The 21,547-nt window shown below is 43.0% G+C and overlaps 1 protein-coding gene across 1 annotated transcript in view; it reads right to left on the bottom strand.

Annotated features, from left to right (window-relative positions):
- The window catches only part of LOC139199440 (slit homolog 1 protein-like), a 67,366-nt gene extending 52,732 nt beyond the window's left edge, over positions 1–14,634 (bottom strand). The window contains exons 1-4 of the mRNA XM_070828513.1: positions 14,375–14,634; positions 2,597–2,668; positions 1,414–1,485; positions 1,231–1,302 (exon numbers count right to left, since the gene is read on the bottom strand). Of these exons, the coding sequence (XP_070684614.1) occupies positions 1,231–1,302; positions 1,414–1,485; positions 2,597–2,668; positions 14,375–14,634 (476 nt within the window). The remainder of the gene's footprint in view (positions 1–1,230; positions 1,303–1,413; positions 1,486–2,596; positions 2,669–14,374) is intronic.
- Positions 14,635–21,547: the final 6,913 nt, after the last annotated feature.

Raw genomic sequence — 21,547 nt, 5'->3', positions numbered from 1 at the left:
GTGTGCCTTCAGTTGTCAAATTAAAGCACGACTGTGCCTGCTGCTCCTGTGGGACTCTGTAAGTGATTTGTGGTGCTTCTGCTGTCCGAGGGGAGACTATTTGCAGTGTTTTCTAGGTGAGAAAATTGGGTCAATTTTTGATCTGAGCGCCAGCAAAGCACACAGAGAAAGTCTCAGTTACTCTCCGGTATATTTGACGGTCTATTCCTTTAAGCCAAACACATATCAGTAACTCCAAACGTGTATATATTAGTTAACAAGCTGTAGGGATGTGTTATGGTGTAATGTCAGGCTCTACTGTAGGGTGTAGTGTTATTGTACTGTGGCATCACTTCAACGTGAAGCTTTTGGGGCGCGGTAAGTTTAAAATACTCATTTTGGTTTGGTGGGTTTTGTTTGGGGGATAAATCAAATCAAAAGTAGCTTCATTTTCCAAGGAAGACAATTCATTTGGTGAGAAAAATATAGAAAACAGAACAAAAGCAGAAAATAACAGCAGACAATCCATGAAAGGAAGCAAACCATCCCTTTATGTTCTTCCTCTCTACCTGGATTAAACCTACAGCCGCTCACCGGTCTCTCTAAATAAAAACACCCCTCTTCAAACCATTCACACACACACACACACACACAGGATTCATCACAAAGGCAGAACAATCACAGTTTAAGCTTTGAGGGGCATAATATAAAATCCATTACCCTAAATTGTAGGCTGTGGTTTGCACACAAAAAGCACAAAAACAGATGGAAAAGCCAAATTTGGTGAAGTGGTGTACAAGTAAGTAACAAGGACTGTAAACTCTGCGTGAACTTCGGCTCCACACTGAAATACAGATAATAACATAGTACAGTCTCAGTCACGGCACGCCGCGCCGCTTTTTCCCTTTTTATTGTCTTTTTCTGGTCATTGTTTCTTGTTCTCGTTTTGAGTTGTAAAAAAATCAAACACATTTTAATAACATGCAGCGACTTGCTTAGAGGGCACATGATGAGAATCCCTTAACACCACACGCTGTACGATTCTACGTGCCTGCTGTCAACATCAGCTACCCCAGACTGCGGACTCCTGACGCCCAAATACGTCTGTAATCGGTCCAACAATCACAGAGTGCGTCTGCACCATAAAGAAAACACTACAGGAGGCACGAGAGAGGAAGCAGTGCAGGGTTCAGATGATTGATTTAGAATAGAGGAGAAAGTATGCAGAGGTTTTGGGGGGAGCGTACTCACAGTCGAGACAGAGCTTCATTCTTCTGAAACAGCAGCTCTGGAAGTTGGCTGAGACGGTTCTTGTTGAGGCGACTGGACGGACAGAAAGGAAAAGACACACGCTGGATTAAAAACCCTGCGGTGTGTGAAAGTTACAGTCAACTTAAACGTCACAGGTGTGAGTGTGTCTGCGTGGGCTCTCACAGTCTCTCCAGCTCCTTCAGTTCATCGAAAGCTCCTCTCTCAACGTTACTGATCTGGTTCTCCATCAGATGACTACAATAAAAGAAACACTGCAGCTTAAACAGTATGTCACAACTAAGAGTCCAGATAGCTCTATTTTCCTGGAATGAAAAGCTTGTTTAATGAATATTTTATTCATGAAAAACATTATTCAAGCACACACTGTTTATCCTTTAGTGAAATGTCAGAATATATTAGCAACGAACATCAGTGTATCGAGTAAAATGAACTAATTATGGCACTAGACTGTGGAATCAATTTGCCATTTGGTAAGCAAGAGCACTCCATTAGCTTTAACATCGCGCACACAAATAATGAAACTGAGCTTCAGCACCAAAACAAAAGACGGTATGTGACATCGCTCACCCTCTCATTACTCACATTGAAAGCACAAAGCAAACACACATTATTTCTCCCACAGTTTCTGCTGGGATCTGTACATTTGATGAATGCACTCCACAGACCCACATCATAAACCACTGGTGTAACACTCGCCCCCCCGACAGGAACGAGCCCCGGGCTCCCAGCAGGCTGCTAATCTGTTCAGAGCAGGCCTCCGGAGATGTCATTAGCTCCTGGCATGTCATCCTTTTCACACCTCATGTCCGTCACTGGCACTCAGCACAGCCCCACTCCTCAGGTTAACACAGGAAACCACCGCCAGCGCAGCCTCTCCCAGAGGGCAGCGTGTTTCCAGGTCGGGAGGTCACGGATAAACCCCTCCCTGTTGTAAATTTGACTGACACCGACACCGAACAAGCGCCTCAGGGTGGCTCATGTGTCAGTGCTGAGCTGAAGCATCGTTCTCTTCCTTCTGGGCTTTTGATGGCACCACAGCAACGATTCCCACATTCCTACCAGACCCGAAACTGGCAAAGAATGTGGGAAAGAATGGCTGCTGAATACATACAAGCTGTCGCCCTATCAACAAAGAGCCTGAGAACTGGGAGAGAACATTAGTGCTCCTCAGCTTCCAGAGATGCATCTGTATATAGTTTGAACTGAAAGGCACAACAGCACAACACTGGCAACTATTTAATTGTTTTAAAAAAAAAAATGCAGCACAAATTGAAAGTTATTCTGGATAATAATAATAATGTCTGAAGTGTAATTTTGCTAGCGAGTAAACGTGGCTGCGACTCACAGGACTCGGAGGTGTTTGAGACCAGAGAAGTCCGTCTTGCTGATGACTGTCAGGTTGTTTCCGTTCAGATCGCTGAAAAACAGAAAAGCAAACGGCAGGTTAGAAAAGCACGAAGTAAACCGAGGACAATATCAGCACGCTCAAATAATCGGTGGCGTCTAGGCGATATGCAGGGTGACATGGCCGAGAGGGGAAGGGGAATATATTAATGACACAGAAACAGCTATGGTCAATACAAAGTATGTATTGACTTAAAATCACTTTTTTTACTGTTACAGAAAAATATATAAAAAGAAAAAAATTAATTAAGTAAAAATAAAATTACAAAAAAAGATATAAAAATCTAAATATAAAGAAATAAATACAATACATAGAATAAGGAAGGCCATAAGGTCAGCAATGAAAGATATGAATGCAATATATATAAATACCCACACACTAGTATATATATATATATATATATATATATATATATATATATATATATATATATATAGTATATGTTTATACAGTCAGTGGTCAGATATTACACAGATGAGTCTAGATAATATTACATTTATGCTTTTTTTGTTTAAGTTGCTGCCACAAACAGTAGAGAAACACCAGAAACAGCCGGTGTCCCACACTAGTGGCACTGCAGCAGGAAGTATTACCCCAGAGATGCGATGACCTCCCTCATCTCTGTGTCTTTTACCCTCAGGCTGAACACATTTGTGTAGAAAATGTACGTTCATTAGACAAAGTTTGGTTTTCTCTGTGCCGCTCATGGTCACAAAATCACATTTGCTTCCTTGAGCTACTGCTCCTTCACCACTATTTCTGCCTGAACAGTGTGATCGTGTTGCACTTTATTCTCTCGCTTATGAAACTATGAAGTGGCAGCTGCTTTGCCATGTAGTCAGTAGTCATCCTACAGCTTCAGTTGATGCTAAAACTTGAGTCCTAGAAGTGAGTTTCTGCCCTGATTAGTCTGATTAGTTCCCTTAAAAGCCTTCCACTTTCTACTCCAAGAACATGTTTCCTCGAGGACACTTTCTATGAATTTACACTGTAAAAATATCTCATCGTTTCTGCTTCTTCAACTTATTTTCCCCTCAGTTCAGAGACAAGAAATTCTTTTCAGCGGGAGTTCACTTTGAGCACAATCCACTTTTATCCAGTAACATCAGCGAGATGCTGCGATCAAACTCGAGTAAACTGTTTCTGTCAGACGTTTGTGCAGACGTATGAGATTCCTTCTCAGATGAAACAGCTCCTGTTACTGACAAGAGGATCGTGTTCCTCCTCCACTCACACCGACAAGCTCTCCAAGCCTTTTCCTTCAGCTGCTGCACTCATTCCAACTCACTCAAGGTAAAAATGAGTGTCCAGCCATTTTGTGCAACCACACAAACACACACACACACCTTAGGTATGAGGTGTTGCCAGTGTGTGTGTGTGTTATGTGATATTGCACTGAGACAGGCTCTCTGTCCAACACTGTCGCAGAGGCTGCTCCGAGCGGGAGGGGCTTAACCCTCAGACCTCATTGTCTACTTTGATGGACAGCTGCGAAGAAAGAGATGAGGTGATGTCACTCTTCCCACGAGGCTTTGTGGAATGAGAGGTAAACTGAACCCTGTGCACGTACCTGTGTGTGTGTGTGTGTGTGTGTGTGTGTGTGGAGTGTCATGTTCCTGCACTACTGTAAAGGGTGGAGCAGAGTGTGACCTTGTCCTGTCCTGTATAAAACAGAGAGGCAGAGAAAGACAGAGAGGGAGAGGGGATGTTGTGGTTTGGGTGTGTGAACCGGATCTACATTTTACTCATGGACGTGCATAGAAAACTTCTGACAAAGACAAAAACAAAAAAAGAAATATATATATATCCATAATAGAAAATGAATAATAGGGAGTTTTCTCTGAAATATTTCATTCCTATTGCAGTTTTTGTGATAAAAGTGAAGCTGAATCAACTTCTTTTTGTGCAAAACTGTACTCTAAAGTTTGTTGGAAGATAACCTGAGGCTTCAGCGATCTGATTTAAGTAAATCAAGTGGTTATCTTTCAAAGGAACATTCTTTTTAGGACAAACTCCCCGTTTTTGTTTCCCCAGACGGCGTTTCCTTCGAGCAATAGGAAGAGAGAATTTTGTTCTGAAAAGTCTGTGTCTTTAGAAGATTAAGAGTGTGTGTCTGCACGCTTGGTGTGTGTGCATGCAGGTGTAAAAGCTAAACCCACCAGGCAGCAAATTAGGCACAAATCATCTTTGCTGATACAAAAATGTCCTCTTTGAGAACTTCTGATTTTGCTAAGGCTGCAAGTAAATTACTTTTTTATCAAAATAAACTTTCTGCAGTAGCTGAAAACTAACTGACGGGTTTCACTGTGTTTTGGACACATGCAGCGTTAAATTGTCCGTACGCACACAGGCAGTGCTCTGAATGAATGCATTACACACAGAGGACACAGCGGATGCAAGCAAACATGCCGTGAGTGTGTACGGTGCATCAACAACCTAACCAGAATACTAAAAACTACATCCTAATCCAGGCCAGTGGGTCTGGGATCGTAGGTTTTTCTCCCAGTCTGATATTATCATGACACCTGTGTACCGATTCAGTATGTATTGTGATTCAATATTAGGATTTATTGTGACTTTTTTTAACACTGGACCACCGGAGAGAGTTGGATCGTACTCCTTTAGAGACTGTATATCATGAGGCATGTTTCCAAACACAGTGCTTGTCACGTGTCAGTCGGTCTTTCTGCCGGTTGGCTGTCCGTCGTTGTCCACTTCCTCACTTCATCTATGTTTTTCTTGAAGTGGAAATGCAGGCATTGAAAAGGAACCATTAGAAAGGAAAACATACTTATGAGACTTCAGTGAATTGATTTTTTTTCCCACCCCTCGTATCTAGTAAATGTTCAAAGGTGAAATAATCTCATTCCGCTGGATGAAAATAAGACTTCTGGAGCTCTTACAGTTGTGACGGCCTTGCTGATTTGTGTCTGCTACCCTGCGGTTCTCCGTCCTGAGTCTGGAGAAGTGGGGGCGTCGGAGTTGCCTGGCCACACCTGGAGGTGCGGTCCCACCTTATAAAAGGGTCTCTCTCTGGGGCTGAGTTACTGGCTGTTGCATTGTTCATATTCATGTGGACTTATGTTGAGTTAATAAATATCTCCTTGCTATTTTTTGGGTGTGGAATCTCCCCTTTGTTGCAGCCCGTGAGTTGTGGGTTGTAACACAGTCTAAAAAGATGGAGGAGGAGGTAGTTCTGAGGGGGGGGGGGGACAGCGGAAGCAAGGGATTGGCTGGGTCGGAGGGAGGGAAGGATGGATGGAGACGGGTCGTGGCGGGGGGTCCAGAATCACTCCCCGTATGTGTGTGAAATCACTCTGACAGTTAGAGCGCAGCGGCCAAACAAGCAGCAGGCGGGAGAGAGAGGCACGGTGAGCGATGACCATATTGTCACACAACATAAGAGCAAGTGAGGATGCTCATGAAGCCACCAAGTCTGGGGGGGAAAGAAAAAGCAAAACTAATTGCAAAACGCTCAAAAGATTTGTCTTTTTTCGTATGAGAAGGAAGGAAGGAGCCACGAGGGACGGGAGGAGCACTAATGCAGCCCTGATGAGGCGTGGTTAATTGAGTTTTGTGCAGCATGGCGGGGTCAGGGGTCAGCTGAGCAACAGACTCCCCTCGAGTGGCGACTCTGCCAAACAATAGCTCATTAAAGCAGAACGCGTCTCACACACACACACACACACACACACACACAATCACAGCCTCAGTAGGCAGCGAGGCAGTTGATCTGCTCAGCTCTGCTCTCCAGCAGGAGGGGGTAAGATGAGTAAGATGATGAGATACGTGGTGTGGGTAGAGAGGAAAAGATAAAGATAAATGGCAATAGAAGCACTGATCCTGAAGTAGAGCTGGGTAGCAGAGCTCAATACGTCCTGAGTGCCAGCAGAAATGTGTCCAGAAAGCCGACGACGGCCACAAACGTTCGGTCAAATCCCAAGTCCTGTTTCCTTCTAGAATATTTTCTGAATTCCTTCAAATCTCCGGGATCTGTCCATCTATGGGATTGTAAAATCAAAAATACTTAAGAGGAAATATAATACATGTCTTGCAGGTGATGAATTACAAACATCGGCACAAAATATTGGCCATCAACAGCTTCAATCAATATCTGCTTTTCCAAATTCCTTCCAGATAAACCGACGGCTCAGTAGGATGCGTGTAGCCAGTCGATGCGAAAGGCTCATTTAAATCTGCTAATCAGCTGAGCATCTGTGCCAGTGAAGTATCAAGACACACACGATGTAGCACAAACTACATCCTCCACCCAATCAAACACACTCTGTGGAGAGAGAGAGAGACTAACTGGTTAACGGGTTTTAACCAGATACTATAACAACCATCTCCTTCTCCACACACACACAGTGGGAACTGATGCAAAGCACCTGAAAACAAGCTCCAGCTATTTCAGACGCACTATTCCAGCTTAACCTGGGCCACCTGCAGGCAAGGGGACCACTACCTGCAGCAGCTTTAATACTTGTGCCACCTGCAGGCAATGAGAGTCACGGCTGCAGCTTCCTCTTTTCTTTCTATGCATTTGTGTGGTTATTGATGACAAGATCTTTAAAACATTTGGTGTTTTCCGGCATCACATCAAATTGCATTCATATTTTCAGTTTTGAAACAGTAGAGGACCCTGCGACACGCTGGCTATGCATTGTTATTTCATTTTAGCTTCCACATTGTACATGTGTGAGGAATTTTACTTGACAAAATGCACGAGCAAACAGCAGGGATGAAAAAAAAAAAAGCAGCTGTATGCAGGGACTTATGTTACGAAGGCGCAGGGAGCTGCGTTGGTGGGGAAGTGTTGTTTACCGTGCCGGTGAGACACGAAACACTATCCAGGAATTCCAGCAGAGATTAATGAGTTTATAATGTGCACCCCCCCCCCCCCCCCCACACACACACACACACACACACACACACACACACACACACACACACACACACACACACACACACACACACACACACACACACACACACACACACACACACACACACACCCTGGACACGAACCTTTTGAAACACTCCCCTCCGGCAGCAGGCTGTGGTCCATCAGGACCAGAACCTCTCGCCACAAAAACTGTTTCTTCCCATCTGTAGCGAACCTCATCAACCAGACCCGGGGACCCCCACTGACATGGCCCTTTTCACCCCCCCCCCCAGAGACATTATGCATTACATGAATGTACAATCTCCTCATCAGACTCAATGCACTACATTAACACACACTCTGCACTGCTTTTTCACATATTTTGGAGATATATTTTATTCTCTTCTTCTTATTTCTATTTAATTTTGTGGTTTTATTTCTTGACCTTGTGTTTTGTTTTACGTCTATTTCCTTATATTTCTTTATGTTTATTGTATGAAAAAAACAAACAAACAAACAGGCAACAGCAAACCTCCTTGCAATGTTAAAGTTACACAACAAACAAAAAATGATAGAATCTTCAGCTTATTTATTCTTTTGTGATGTTAAATATTCTTGCTGGACAACTCTGCATTGTTGTGTTGGCACCTCTACTGCTCTGAGGGACTGACTCTACATTTGAAATGAATGGGAGGGCAGCGTCTTTTCACAAGGGGTTAAAGTAAACAGCTGCTTTTCTAACTTCACTGTAGGTGTGGGTGGGCAGGGGTCCAGCTGGGAGGTACCGCCAACAGATCCCATGTAAAAAGCCTGTTTCTTTAGTTGTTTAGGATTGTTGTTTCAGTCCAGACTAACCACGCTGCAGTAAGACTGGAAGTGGACTGACCTACGGTCCTAATCGGGATTTTGGTGTCAATATTTGGTGAAAACCAGCACTGAAATTACAGATTTCAGCAAGTCAAACAAAGTAAAGGACAGAACGTTTCTCTGAATCTTTCCAACCAGCCCACAGTGCTGCATTTGGACTACGATCTGGCACCCACACTTGTAACCGGACGATAGAGAGACAGCGAATATTCGATTTCGGCAAAACTATTTGCAGACCAAGCACGAAAGCTGTCAGTTTTTAATGATAAATGAAAACTTTCCTAAAATCTATTGCCCGAGATTTAACCAAGTAAACACAAGACAGCACTGCAGATGAAAAAGCAATCACTGTCTCCTCCTTTTTCCTCCCTCCTCCCCTGGAGAACACCTTTCATATCATCATCCTCCCGTCGTTCCTTCTCCTCCCTTCTATGCTTTCTCCGGTTCGCTCTCCTCATCCCGTCTTTTTCCCCAGATGCAGCACATAGGACGTGACTAATATTAGCAACCATACACACACACACACACACACACACACAAGCTCACTTCTAATGGCACTTCATTAGCAGCATCTTTCCCACTGAGGGGCTGCGGGGGAAATGGTGAGATGATTATAAGCTATGGACGGAGAAAGACACAGAGGGAGAAGCTGAGGTGGCAGTCATTGGTAATGAAACTGAGAAATTAGGTCTGTGTGTGTGTGTGTGTGTGTGTGCGTGTGTGTGTGTGTGTGTGAGACGGGACTAGACAGTGATAATGAAACCTTAGAAAATAACCCTTAAAAACACCAATACCTGGTGTTTTCCCGCTAACACTCCTCGTATCTTGAACAACTAAAAGTTTTGTTCCGATTCACTGAGGTCTTAAATTACTGCTGCTGTCTCAATACATGGAGGTAAATGGAACTTATTGGGTTTTATTGCTTGTTTTTATTGCTTTGTAATGGAGCTCTGAAAGGTGCTACATAAATAAAGTCTATCATATTATTGTTAGAATTTCATTTGTCTTACTCTGGAAAAAACTACATTTGAAAATCTAAGTCTTTCCTGAAAACAACGTCCAGGTAACGGTCGGCAGACCTCACCGCGGAAAGTTTCCAGGTCTCAGATGAAAAATGTTCACAGCAGCGACTGTGGAGAAACCTGGGCACTGTGTGGAGGCACTTTAATGCTTTGGGCATCAGGCCCCATCAGGTTAGATTAAATCTCAACAATTATTGGAAGCCAATGCAATGTGCTCATACATGTGTGTGTGTGTGTGTGTGTGTGTGTGTGTGTGTGTGTCTGGCATGTCTGCATGTGGCGCCTGAGTTTACCGCTAATGCTGATCCTCCTCACACTCAATTAGTAGCTTCACTGGCAGCTTCACACGAAGGCACCGACAGACAGACACAAATAAATACTCGCGCCGCTTGATTAATATTCTTCTCAATGAATCGTGCCCAATTTACATAATAACACATCCAGGAAGAGAAATAAACGGACGTAGACACGAGTCTCTGCAGTGTGGGGTGGATATCCACGACCCGCTCTCTCTCCTTCAGATGCAGGAAGATAAAACGGCAGAGCTCGACCTGCACTCTCTCACACGCTCTCCTGTACGTCCAAACAGAGTTCACGTTTGTTTAAAGATTTCCTCTCCCTGATTTTGTGCCGGGTTCCTTTGGGGTCATGGAAGAATTAAACCTGACTCAGTCCATGTCAGACACCCGCACCTGTGTGGCTGCTTATACACAGCAGAGCACTTTGACTTTATCAAGTAACCTTACTGGACTAATATGTTAACTTGTTTTTAAATCTGCAGTAATAGTAATATCTTTCCTTGCAAGGAGCAGGAGTTTCAATCCAATGCAGCATTACTTAAGTTCCCAGAGACTAATGAGTGGATCCAGATCTTGACTCTAATCTACTTTTTTTTACTACTACTAACACTACTGCAGAAAATGTCAGGTAAACATTGTGTTTCTAAAAATACCACCTGCAGTGCAAACAACAAAGCAGGAGTACTAGTACCTGGATAAGGTGTGTTTTTATAAACTAAGGTGGCAAATAATCAAACTAATTGGGTTGTTTCTCTTTAGTTTAACTGTAGAAATGTGCTTTTTACACTCGTTTTCAGCAAATTTCAGGAAATAAAGCTACTTCCGGTTGAGTGGGAACACAAGATCTGGGCTGGAAAGGAGTCCAGACTGATCTGCTCTGTTCAAAGAAAGTCGTCCTTCGGTATAAAGTCAACACATCAGGATCGGTGAGCACTTTTCTCATGAACACGTCTTCACAGATATCTCCTCTCTCTCTCACACACACACACACACACACACTTTCCTCTTTTCTCGGCTCAAATAACCACGCTCATCGTGGCCCAAAGGGGCATCCATTTTTCAGCGTTGCCATGACGACCCAATGAGGGGGTGTTTAGTTTGGCTGGTGCAGTCACCTTGATAAATGACCCTCTTATTGCTGCCCGTCTCCCAGGGAATACTGCACACACACTCTCTCTCTCTCTCTCTCTCTCTCTCTCTCTCTCTCTCTCTCTCTCTCTCTCTCTCTCTCTCTCTCTCTCTCTCTCTCTCTCTCTCTCTCTCTCTCTCTCTCTCTCTCTCTCTCTCTCTCTCTCTCTCTCTCTCTCTCTCTCTCTCTCTCTCTCTCTCTCTCTCTCTCTCTCTCTTTCACACACACACTCCACTACCTCTCTCTCCCCCAGTGGCTAGCTGTCCAGCTGACACACACACTCAGATCACTTTACATGCTAATTGGGCAACAAGCCCCTTAACAAATAGCTGTTTAATGAGTTATTCCCCTGCACTGCGGGGCAGGGACCGTCCGAGTCTGCAGGACTGCAGCTCTGGGAGGAGGAGGAGGAGGAGGAGGAGGAGGAGGAGACGTTTCACAGGTCAGGAGGTCACGCTGGTTCTGTTTACATGCACGGAGTAACCTTTCATGGGTTATTCTCTGGTGTGGGTCTTGTTCTCTCTAAAAGGGTCAGTTCACACAAATGACATAACAAGGTTTTGAGATGCAACTGTCTGAAATTGCTGTCTCCAGTAAAATGGAGGTTAATGGAAGTTCAGTTATGACGAAGACAAAGCATGAAGAAAAACAACAGCAAAGACAGAGACAGCAGTGTCTCTTTTAATCTGTGCAGCTCACAGATCTCACTGGTTTAGTTTACCGGACATTAGAAAAACTGCCATACATCATCTAAAGGGGCAGACACGTTTTTTTTTTTCTTCAGTTTCTCAATTTTTGGGGAAACGAAATTTCACTCAGCTGAAGCGTAAATACTAGATACTGCAGATGATGCGTGAAAGCCTTCGAGCCATTTGTAATGAAGCCGTTTAATACCGACTTCTTAAAGAAATGACCGTTAACAACCGTTAACAATTTCATTTCTGTTCATCAAGCACAGACATAGGATGTGTTCAGCCCGACTTAACAAAGATCAAGCCAAGCCTGGTTTGTCTTAAAATGGAAAAATACGCCATCTAAAGCTGCCACATCTGCTTTCACATGAGCAGAAATGTAAATGTAACACATTGGGGGTTTTAGGGTGAGTTTCTTGCCTTGGAGTTTGTGTCATTTTGAGAAAAAGGCAATTAAAGGTTTCTATTTTTACTAACTCAGGATTTCATGTAACTGGTAACGAATGTACTGCAGTTATTTTTTTGTGTTCAATAAAAAGTTACCGAAGTAAAACACACTCAAAATCGACCAAAATAGCTAACTGTGTGCGTGATCACTAGATGAAGCCGGGTCAATATGACATATTTGTCCTTCAATTTGGTCACTGTGTCAGCTCATCTGACCACAGTGCCCTAAATTCCTGGCAGGATTTGCTGAGAGACACGCAAGACTAGACGGGCCAAACGTTAATGTGATTTTTTAACGATTTCAAGAATCATGAACATCAACGATTAAGACATCAGGACGGTTTGCTGGCAAACAAGGCGAGAGAAGGAAATTATTTTATCATTTAAATTCTGGCGCACAGATTTTTCTGTCAGAGCCTCAAAGGATGGCCAGAGCGCAGCACCGACTGATGGGATTAAATCAGAAACACTGCTGTGCCTGATGCTGGTCTGATCCCAGCCTGTTGGACTGGGCATAAAAACATCTAATGTTATGATTTAGTTCTAACTTTCCCAACATAAATAACATCGTTCTGCTCTGCTGAATGAAAATCAACCCAATTCATGCCAATAAGACTTTTGTCTGCAAGTGACACAATAGATGCTCTAGTGTTAGTTTCACTTTCTCCACTCTGTCAGTTGCTATTATTCCTTACAGCAAGGAAACCTTTAGCAGAGGAGCCGTTTCCATCTCAGCGATGTGAAAAGACGAACGAGCAAGTGGGTCTGCGGCCTCGGAGCTTTTTCCAGGCCATTTCTCTTTGACCAGGGGGCCCAAGCCCTCATATCCCTCGATCATAAAGCTATCAGCCTCAGAGGGGAAAACATCCTCCACGCTACAGTAAACCAGAGAGGAGGAAGGATAATGTATCTCTGCTGGCACCCCTGACAATCATCAATTATTCACACACAGGCACTCTAGAACCTGAAATAAACACACACACACTTACAATGTACAAACACACACATGTTCACCCTGCGCTGAGAGCCCCATACAGTATATACAGTACATACACTTAGAGAGGGATGGAAACAGATGAAGTGTTTCCTTATTTATATATACATAGTTCACGATGAAGCGTAAAAAAAAAAAAAGAGAGTAAACTTTCTAGAGGGAAATATCCACTACATCGGAGACATGGCTTCCATTTCTGTGCTAATCTTCTGCATCGTCCTTCCTTTTTGTAAAATGACTGTTCAAAAAAGAAGTGCAGCAATATTACATTAGGCTTTTCTTTCTTTCTTTCTTTCTTTTAAACTGGAAAATTTGGTTTGTTGGTTAGAAATAACAGCTGATAAATGCTCTAATGTGACGGGAGTGCTAGTTTCAGTGTGCAGGTCAGTGGCAAGATGTGCGATTCCTGGAAGTTTCATCAAAATTAGATCAGTCGGGCAGCAAACAAAGTTAGAAAAACTTTTCATTACAGTGCGCGTCAATCCTCAAAGTGACATGAAAACTGGATCTGCAGTGTCTGAGAATATGGAAGATTTAACGAGCTAATATCTTATATAATCAGACACCATTTAAACATCGGAGCGCAGCGTGAAGTCACATCAGCCATGTGAACTTTGAAGGAGATGGCTCGGGGTCTCTGCTTTAATGATTTGACAGTCTCAACCATATATGCAGCTAAAAGTTTAGAGTTAAGAAAGTTTTAGTTTCAAAACAACTTGAGAGGAACAATGTAGACAGATAAAATCACATTATATTAGACTTTTCTGAACCCTGTGCAGTTATAGTGTATCAGCTGAAATGACACGCAGAGGATGGAGGAGGTGCATGGCTGTTTTCTCTAATGGCTGGTGAGGAATGTGTGCAGTGGGTGAGATGTGAAAAGATCCAGATTCAGAGACGATCCCAAGAATTTTAAATCTGAACTTGCAACAGGGAGGATTTGCAGAAACAGAGCAATGATGCCGCAGACCAGCACTCTGAATCCTGGGAGTGGAGTGGAGAGTCAAAGTGTGTGTGTGTGTGTGTGATAGGAAGTTAAACAGACTACTGGTGAAGAAAGCTGGGAGGTGCACGAGAGAGGAGACACTGCAGTGTTAATGATACACTAAGCCTGCTCATCCCACGTAAACACACACACAAAAAGATACCATGAAATAGCTGCACACAGGGTGACACACAGGTTTTACACACATCCATAGATAGATAAGTGTGTTTGATTATACTTGTGAGGACCAAATGTAAACCTAACCTTCACCGTCTTGACCATAGCAGCAATATGGCATCACTTTGAAGGATCCCCCTCATCTATCCATCTGTGATTATTTGGTCCTCAGAAGTATAGCAAAATACGAGCACACACGTGGTCAGTGTAGGACTACTCACAGCCTCTCAGTGCCTCTGGGGATGTTTTTGGGCACAGAGTGGATCCCCAGGCCGTGGCAGTCCACCGTGTTTCCCAGGCAGCTGCAAGGAGAGGGGCACGCCTCCACACCTCCCCGTCCGGCCACCAGCGCCAGCATCAGGACGGCCCACGCCAGCATCGTCCGCCGCCCAGAGCGAAAAGCCCGGCCTGAGGTCGCCGCAGCCGCCGCCGTCCCACAGCCTCCTGACCCGGCTCCATCACCGCTTCTCCCAGCAGGCATCCTGCTCTCCTGCAGCACTCCAGCACACTGCAGAAACCAGCCGACAAAACCCTTTCCCTTCCTTCTCTCTGGGATGACTGACCACCACCACCACCACCTCCACCACCACTACAACCTCTTCCAAAAGTGGACGGTAATGCTTGGAAGTGCAGTGAGTGAAATGCTTGAAGAGGCTGAGGCAGACAGCAGCAGAGCCAGGTGAAGTTCAGCTCGGACTGAATTGCTGCCACTTGATCCCAAAGTGGCCTTTCAGAGAGAGAAAGAGAGAAGGGAAACAAGACAAGTATATCCCCCTTCTTCTTCTTCTCCTTCTTCTTGTCCCTGTCTTTAGAGCTGCCTCCAATTGGCTTCTCTTCTTCTACTCTCCTGTGTGTCCTCTGCTCTGTCTCTCTTGCAGGCGTACAGTGTGTTTGCCTCTCCCCTCCACTTTTCATTGAGTCATTGTGCACTGAACAGTGAGCCACTAGAAAAAAAAAAAAAAAGAAAGAAAGGGGGGGACTCCCTCACTCCCTCTATCTCACACACACACACACACACACACACAGAGCAATCATCCATCAAAAGCCTTTACAAATAACAGCACAGAGACTCCTCCCACGCCCCCCCCCCCCCCCCCCCTCCAGTCACACACACACACACACACACACACACACAGCAGCAGCAGTAGCAGCAGCAGCACCCCGAGTGAACTCACATCTATTCAGTGACAGCAGTAGAGGGAGCCGCCACCTCCAGTGACGGCAGCCTTTTTCTCTCTCTCTTCCCCTCTTTCGGTCTATCTCTCTCGCCCACATGCACTCTCATCCCTTGGGGAAGAAAAGAGCCTGAGGCGGCATGGACATGATGACAAGGGAGGGAGGGAGGGAGGGAGGGAGGGAGAAAGGGGAGGACATGGTGATCACGCTGAAGCATCCGACCGGGAAGCTCCAGCAAAATGGAGAAACTATTTGTGGAGAGAGAAATGAGTGAACGTGGTGGGAGCTCTGCTGTTTGTTGTATGTGATCAGGTTTTTTTGGCACAGCTCTGTGTGCCAAGACAGCACGCCAGGCTGCAGGGACCTGGGCTGGTTGTGGAGAGGAGGGGAGGGATGGAGGGGGGGGGGGGGGGGGTTTCTTGTGAGACTGGCATAACTGGAATGCCATAAGCTGCCACAGAGCTTACTCAGAAGTCTATTATGAATTCTCTGGAAAAGCTCTGAAATTCAAATGGAGCCTGGCTGAGATTTTTTTTTTTTAATCTCCAGAGAAACGCTGGCTTCAGCTTATGTGATGTGCCACATTGCCAAGGAAAAGAGGAGAGAGGAAAAAAATCTGAAACACTGGGGATGTGGCAGAGGGTAGAGCCACCAAACCAACATTTTAAAATACAGGACTGCAACAAAATAAAATGTGTTTCATCGTTCATCTGTTTTTTGTTTTCTCCCTTGTGACTTTAACAGTTAACAGAAAACTTTGTCCAACCAATAATCCAATACTTTAAATCTACACAAAAGGGGAAAACAAATGATCAAATGTGATAAGCGGAAAATGTTTTTTGCTTTACAAATGATTTCATAGAGTAAGTCCATCTTTGCAAGGAGGAAAAAAAAGAAAAATGGTGGAATGTTTCTTTGATGTTGTGTTTGTAACACTTGTCGTCTTCATCAAATCATCATCAGTGACTTGTACAATATATCGTGGGGTCATGTGGAGTATAATTAGATTTTCTCTGAGTAACAGATTCGATTCAGCGTTTTGTTTGCAGTATGATGATCAGCGACCGGAGGGCAGTGCACCCAGCTTTTTATTTACCACCATACATGAGTGATTATTGCTCGTGGCCTCACTTTGTCTTCCCCCCGCAGACTCGGCGTGACGGGTTAATTTAACCAGGCGCTCTTCACAAGTGATGGAAAACAAATTGGCCACAGGCAGAGCCCGTCTGCAGCTGAATTGACGGACTCATTCGGCGATAATCTGCAACAAAGGGAGGGATGAGCTGTCGACATCTCCGGGGGAGGGTTGGACCCCCTTATTGCTGGGGCCATAATGGCTTTCTGAAGCCGGGTTGGGTGGGGAGGTGGGGGAGTTTTTTTACTAGAGACGCGTCTGAATCGATTTGCGGAGGGACAGAGCAGATGCTTTTGTCTCAAACATGTCAATTCACAAAACCTTCCGATTTGGAAAAGTCCCAGCATGTCATGTGGCGTGAAAACTTCTAATCCCACTAACGAGAGAAGACTTTTCTATTGGCAACATTAGCAATGCCCATAAATAGATTATTTGGTTAATTCGATTAATTAAGACACATCACATCAGGGGGGCCAACTGCCCTCCTGATGTGATTTCTAAGATACAATTGCAGCATAAAAAGGGAAATATTGGAACATCCAACTGTTTCTACTGCAGCTGTGAGGGAACAGATATAATGGAAGACACTGCTTAGTATTCTAGCACGGCAACTTATTTCATTACTACTTTATTTATGCTTAATTCAGCCAAATAAAAAAAAAAAAAAACTTTACTACAGCCGACGTGATTAGAAGATGAATCAGTTTATTTGTTGAAAGAAAATTATTATTGGGAGAATCGCTGGTTGTTTCTCCAGAAAAGACGCTGACCGTGACCTAATTTAAGATTCTCAGTTGTGAGAATGTGCAGTAAACTGAATATCTTTGGGGTTTGTGGTTGGACAACACTTCTAAGATGTCACCTTGGGCTCTGGCAAATGGTTTTGACTATTTTTGGACACATAACTGATTAATCGAGAAAAATAATCGACACATTAAATGATGATGATGAAAAACCCTTTCACGTCTATTCTGCTCTTCAAACTCTTGCGACCACATACGGCTGCTCAGAAAATTAAAGATTTCTGCTTGCATACATTTGAATTTTAAGTTAGAAAAAGCCAAACTGCCTTAAACATCTTTAGTTTCAGCACATCGTCGGACGAGCGTCAGTCATATCGTGGTGTCTGGCTCAGATCCCTGCCTGCTCCAACAGATAAACGAAGCTCCAAAACTCTACATGACCACAAAGCCTAAATGACCTAAGGAGCATGCTGTGAGCAGTTAGCATCACATCAGTGTCTAATCTCATGAGTTATGTTCTGTTAGTGTGCAACTACATCAGCAGCTTAAAGAATATACAAATATATCTTCATGCAGGGCTTGGCATTATACCATGCTTTTTTTTTTTTATAATCTCCTCTTCAATCATGCATGTGTAGAAGAATTCCTTTAAAATAGTACTTTTGAGAGAGAGATCTGACCTGAATAAGAGCCTTGAAACAGTTTTACTGCAGGGGGAAACCTAAAGCCCAGCACTAATTAAAGAACCTGTCAAATTAGATTTCCTTTCAAAGCATATAGATACACATCATCGTACTAAAACTGTGCTTAACTGCTCTCGCTATTGCTCTACGTCTATAGGGATACGTCTTTTAATATACTACAATAGTAGAATTGGTTTTGGCGGTTTAGGAAGCAGGTTTCTTTCCTGCAACAAGTTCAGTAAACTGACCTCCAATTACAGCAACAACACACAGACAGAAAGTGACCTAAAAAGGAAAAGTACTTGTCAGTAAGACGTCTCTGAACCTGCACTGCTGAATCCCTACCAGCTCCTGGGACCCTTCACTGGCTGACTGACCTCTGACCTTCCTGGAGGAGGAGAGAGAGTTTCAAAATGTATATCAATTAGAGCTGCAACAATTAAATCTTTGAGTTGTCGACCATTTCATCAACAACTACTTTGATCATTACTTTATCGACACGAGTAAATTTATTTTCTTTTCAGAAAAAGAAAGCCAACTTCTCTGATTCCGGCCTCTTAAATGTGAATATTTCCTGGTTTGTTTTACTCCTCCATGACAGTAAACTGATCTTCTTTGGGTTGTGGACAAAACAAGACATTTGAGCACGTCATCTTGGGCTTTGGGAAACACAGATCGACACTTTTCACCATTTTCTGACATAAATTAACCATAAATTAATTGCAAAAATAATCTCTGTGTTGTGAGATTAATCTACGATGAAAATAACCATTAGCTGCAAGCCTGGTATCAATAAAATAGGATATTACCATTATTATAATCATAGCAAAATAAGTATGATCGAGAGAAGCTGTCAAGAGAACAGAGTGAGCATCAAATCCAACATAATCAAACAACAAAAAAAGGAGCATTTTCTGTAAATGAATAACTACAAACTAAAAAAATAAACTTAGATTTTCCTCAGACTTTCCTCAGACCTCCATGTTATCTAACAGCGCCCTCTAGTGGGCAAACTGAAGCCCCACGTTGATGTTGAGCCTCTTCATGCTGTAGAGTTAACACCGGAAAGGTGAGAAATAAATATAAATGTAGAACATAAAACAGTAACAACAGACTTTCTGTAGGAAACATAAAAAGGTTTTAATCCAAAGCGGATGGTGCGCCAAGGAATCCAATGTACAGGGTTAACTTATTTTACACGGAAATATAAAAGACAACAGGTTACCACAGTTTAAACCAAATGGTGTAACAGTCACAGATGAGTTCACCACGACACTGAGACAAATGAGAGGTTGATCACCTTCAATCTGCTAAAAGTTCAGTGTGCGAAGGCGACGTTCCTCATAAACAAAGAAAAAAAAAGGTGCATTTAACCATTCAGGCAAAGTTTAAACGGACCTTAAATTTCACCCACTTTTGTCATATTTAACTTTTACCTGCAGTTCTGTTGTTCTCACAGTGTACAGAGGAACTCATCAGTGACCACAGCAAGCAAGCAGAGATCAGTAACTAAACGTTTCACATTTATGTAAAGTAAAAAAAGACGTGCAACACTGACAGATGTAAAACAAGGTTTGTGTGTTTCAGATATAAAACAGTATTTCACATCATACATAATGTCACTGAGCTCATCTGAGTGACAACAGTAGATTAAAAAAAGATTTAAACATTTTTAAAAAACAGGGAAAAAGTCAGTGTACCTTAAATCTGGCCCGTGAATTCCATCCACATCAAAAAAAAAAAAAGAAATGTGTTTCCCAAACAGCAATAAATACAACGGGATCAAATTTAGCTCTCCCTTAAAACAAGTTTGTAAAACTGCAGTCTGCAGAGAACTGAGAAGGATGAGGAGGCGTCTTGAAAAGAGGAAAAGACGACGCGGAGGGTTCCCGATTCAGTGTCAAAAGGCTGCTGAAACTGTTCATTTAAAAATAAAAATAAAAAACCTTCAGAATATGACAACAGGCTGTAAAACAAAAGGAGGTCTTCTAGTCACTTTCAACAAACCCCTCGATACAACATCCACGACACCTTCAAACCCAACAGGATGCACCAATAACAGCTTCCTCACACACGGGTGAGAACAAGACTGTTAACACATCACGCACATCGAGCACCAGGTACGTGCTGCACAACAATTTAGCTCCCAGTGCTGAAGGTGTGGAAGTGGTACTGGTGCGTCCGTACTCCCTGTACAACACACTGAGCAGACGTCAGTTAAGTCAAGTCATGAAGTCACAAAGAAACAAGAAACGGCGTATAAAACAAGTTTCAGTTTTCAGGTTCATTAAGACTGTTGTGAGACACGTATGGAGTTTAATCATCACATTACTGTAATTTTAGACTGTATTTTAATTAAGTAACACAGTGCTGTTTGTGTTAAGACATTACGGATGAGACACTTGAGACATGAAGCTGGAGCATTTTGAGGAGAAACATTTTTAAACTCAGACAAAACGTCGTCTCTTTACTAGACCTTCATGTTGGGTTTTTTTTTTTGGAAACTTGTCAAAGCTGTAACATTCCTCCTGTAAACGACTTCATGTCTCTTGACTCACACACTAAAAATCTGATTATGTTTTATCATGATGTGCGATTTAACACATAATGTTGCTGTTCCGTCGTGCTGAAACAGAAACTGCCGGACGTCCCCAGCTGTGTCTCTGAACACTGAACACACCACGCTAAGAAGAGAGGACCTGACTGTAACAGATTACTGCTCATTCCAACCAGAGGACATTCACACTGAACATACTTTCAGCTTTCATTTCAAACATCCACGTAACAAATCCCTCAAACACTTTTGTTGTTAATTAAACAAATGACCCTCCCGGCATAAAATAATAATAATTCAAGTCCCACGAGACGTTCTGGGCTCATATGAAGAGATTCCAGTCAGTGTTTTCACAATTAAAAGGCCTGTGAGAGAGTAAAGATAATTATTAATGCAATCCTGTTTTTTTTTTTTTTGTTTTTTTTTTTACAAATCAGGATGAAAAATAAAGTGACCTGCTCACTGATTCTGCATCAGGAGCACAACACAGCAACCAAAGTTACAGCATATCGTACCAAAAGCCCAACATCACAGCTCCCATTAAGTCTGGTAACTTAAAAACACACACACACACACACACAAATACACAGACTGTACAACAACGGTAAGCATCTTCTACACTCTACATCAGACCGTAAGATAGTGGTCAAAAGTTTCAGGTGATAACTGGCACAAGCAGGTCTGAGCCAGCGAAGCCAAACCAAAGCAAAGATTTTAATTATTCACATTCAGCTGGAGGTAAAAAAAACAAAATAACCCCAAAGCTCAGATAGTGTTTGTTCAAAGCAGAGTGCCGTACAATGTGAGGAGCGTTAATGCTCATGTTTAGATACTTCGACAGGTTTTAAAAGATGATCTTTGAGTGTTATAGTGAGGTTATTGTGTAAACTTATTGTGATTTGCATCACCAGGCCCTTCGTCCAGTCCCATCACACACACACACACACACTTGGAAAACAAAACAAAAAAACAAGGAGCGTCACTGGATTTGAAATCAGCCAGACTGAATCCCAAAACTCTGACAGCAGAACGTTTCCAGTGTAGAATAAAAACACAATTAGAAGAAAAAAAAATAAAAATATTAAGAATGTGATTTAAAAAGT

The sequence above is a fragment of the Pempheris klunzingeri genome, chromosome 3 (assembly GCF_042242105.1).
Source record: "Pempheris klunzingeri isolate RE-2024b chromosome 3, fPemKlu1.hap1, whole genome shotgun sequence".
Taxonomy (NCBI): Eukaryota; Metazoa; Chordata; class Actinopteri; order Acropomatiformes; family Pempheridae; genus Pempheris; species Pempheris klunzingeri.
The sequence above is the reverse complement of the archived record's forward strand: the minus strand, read 5'-3'. Positions and strand labels throughout refer to the sequence as shown.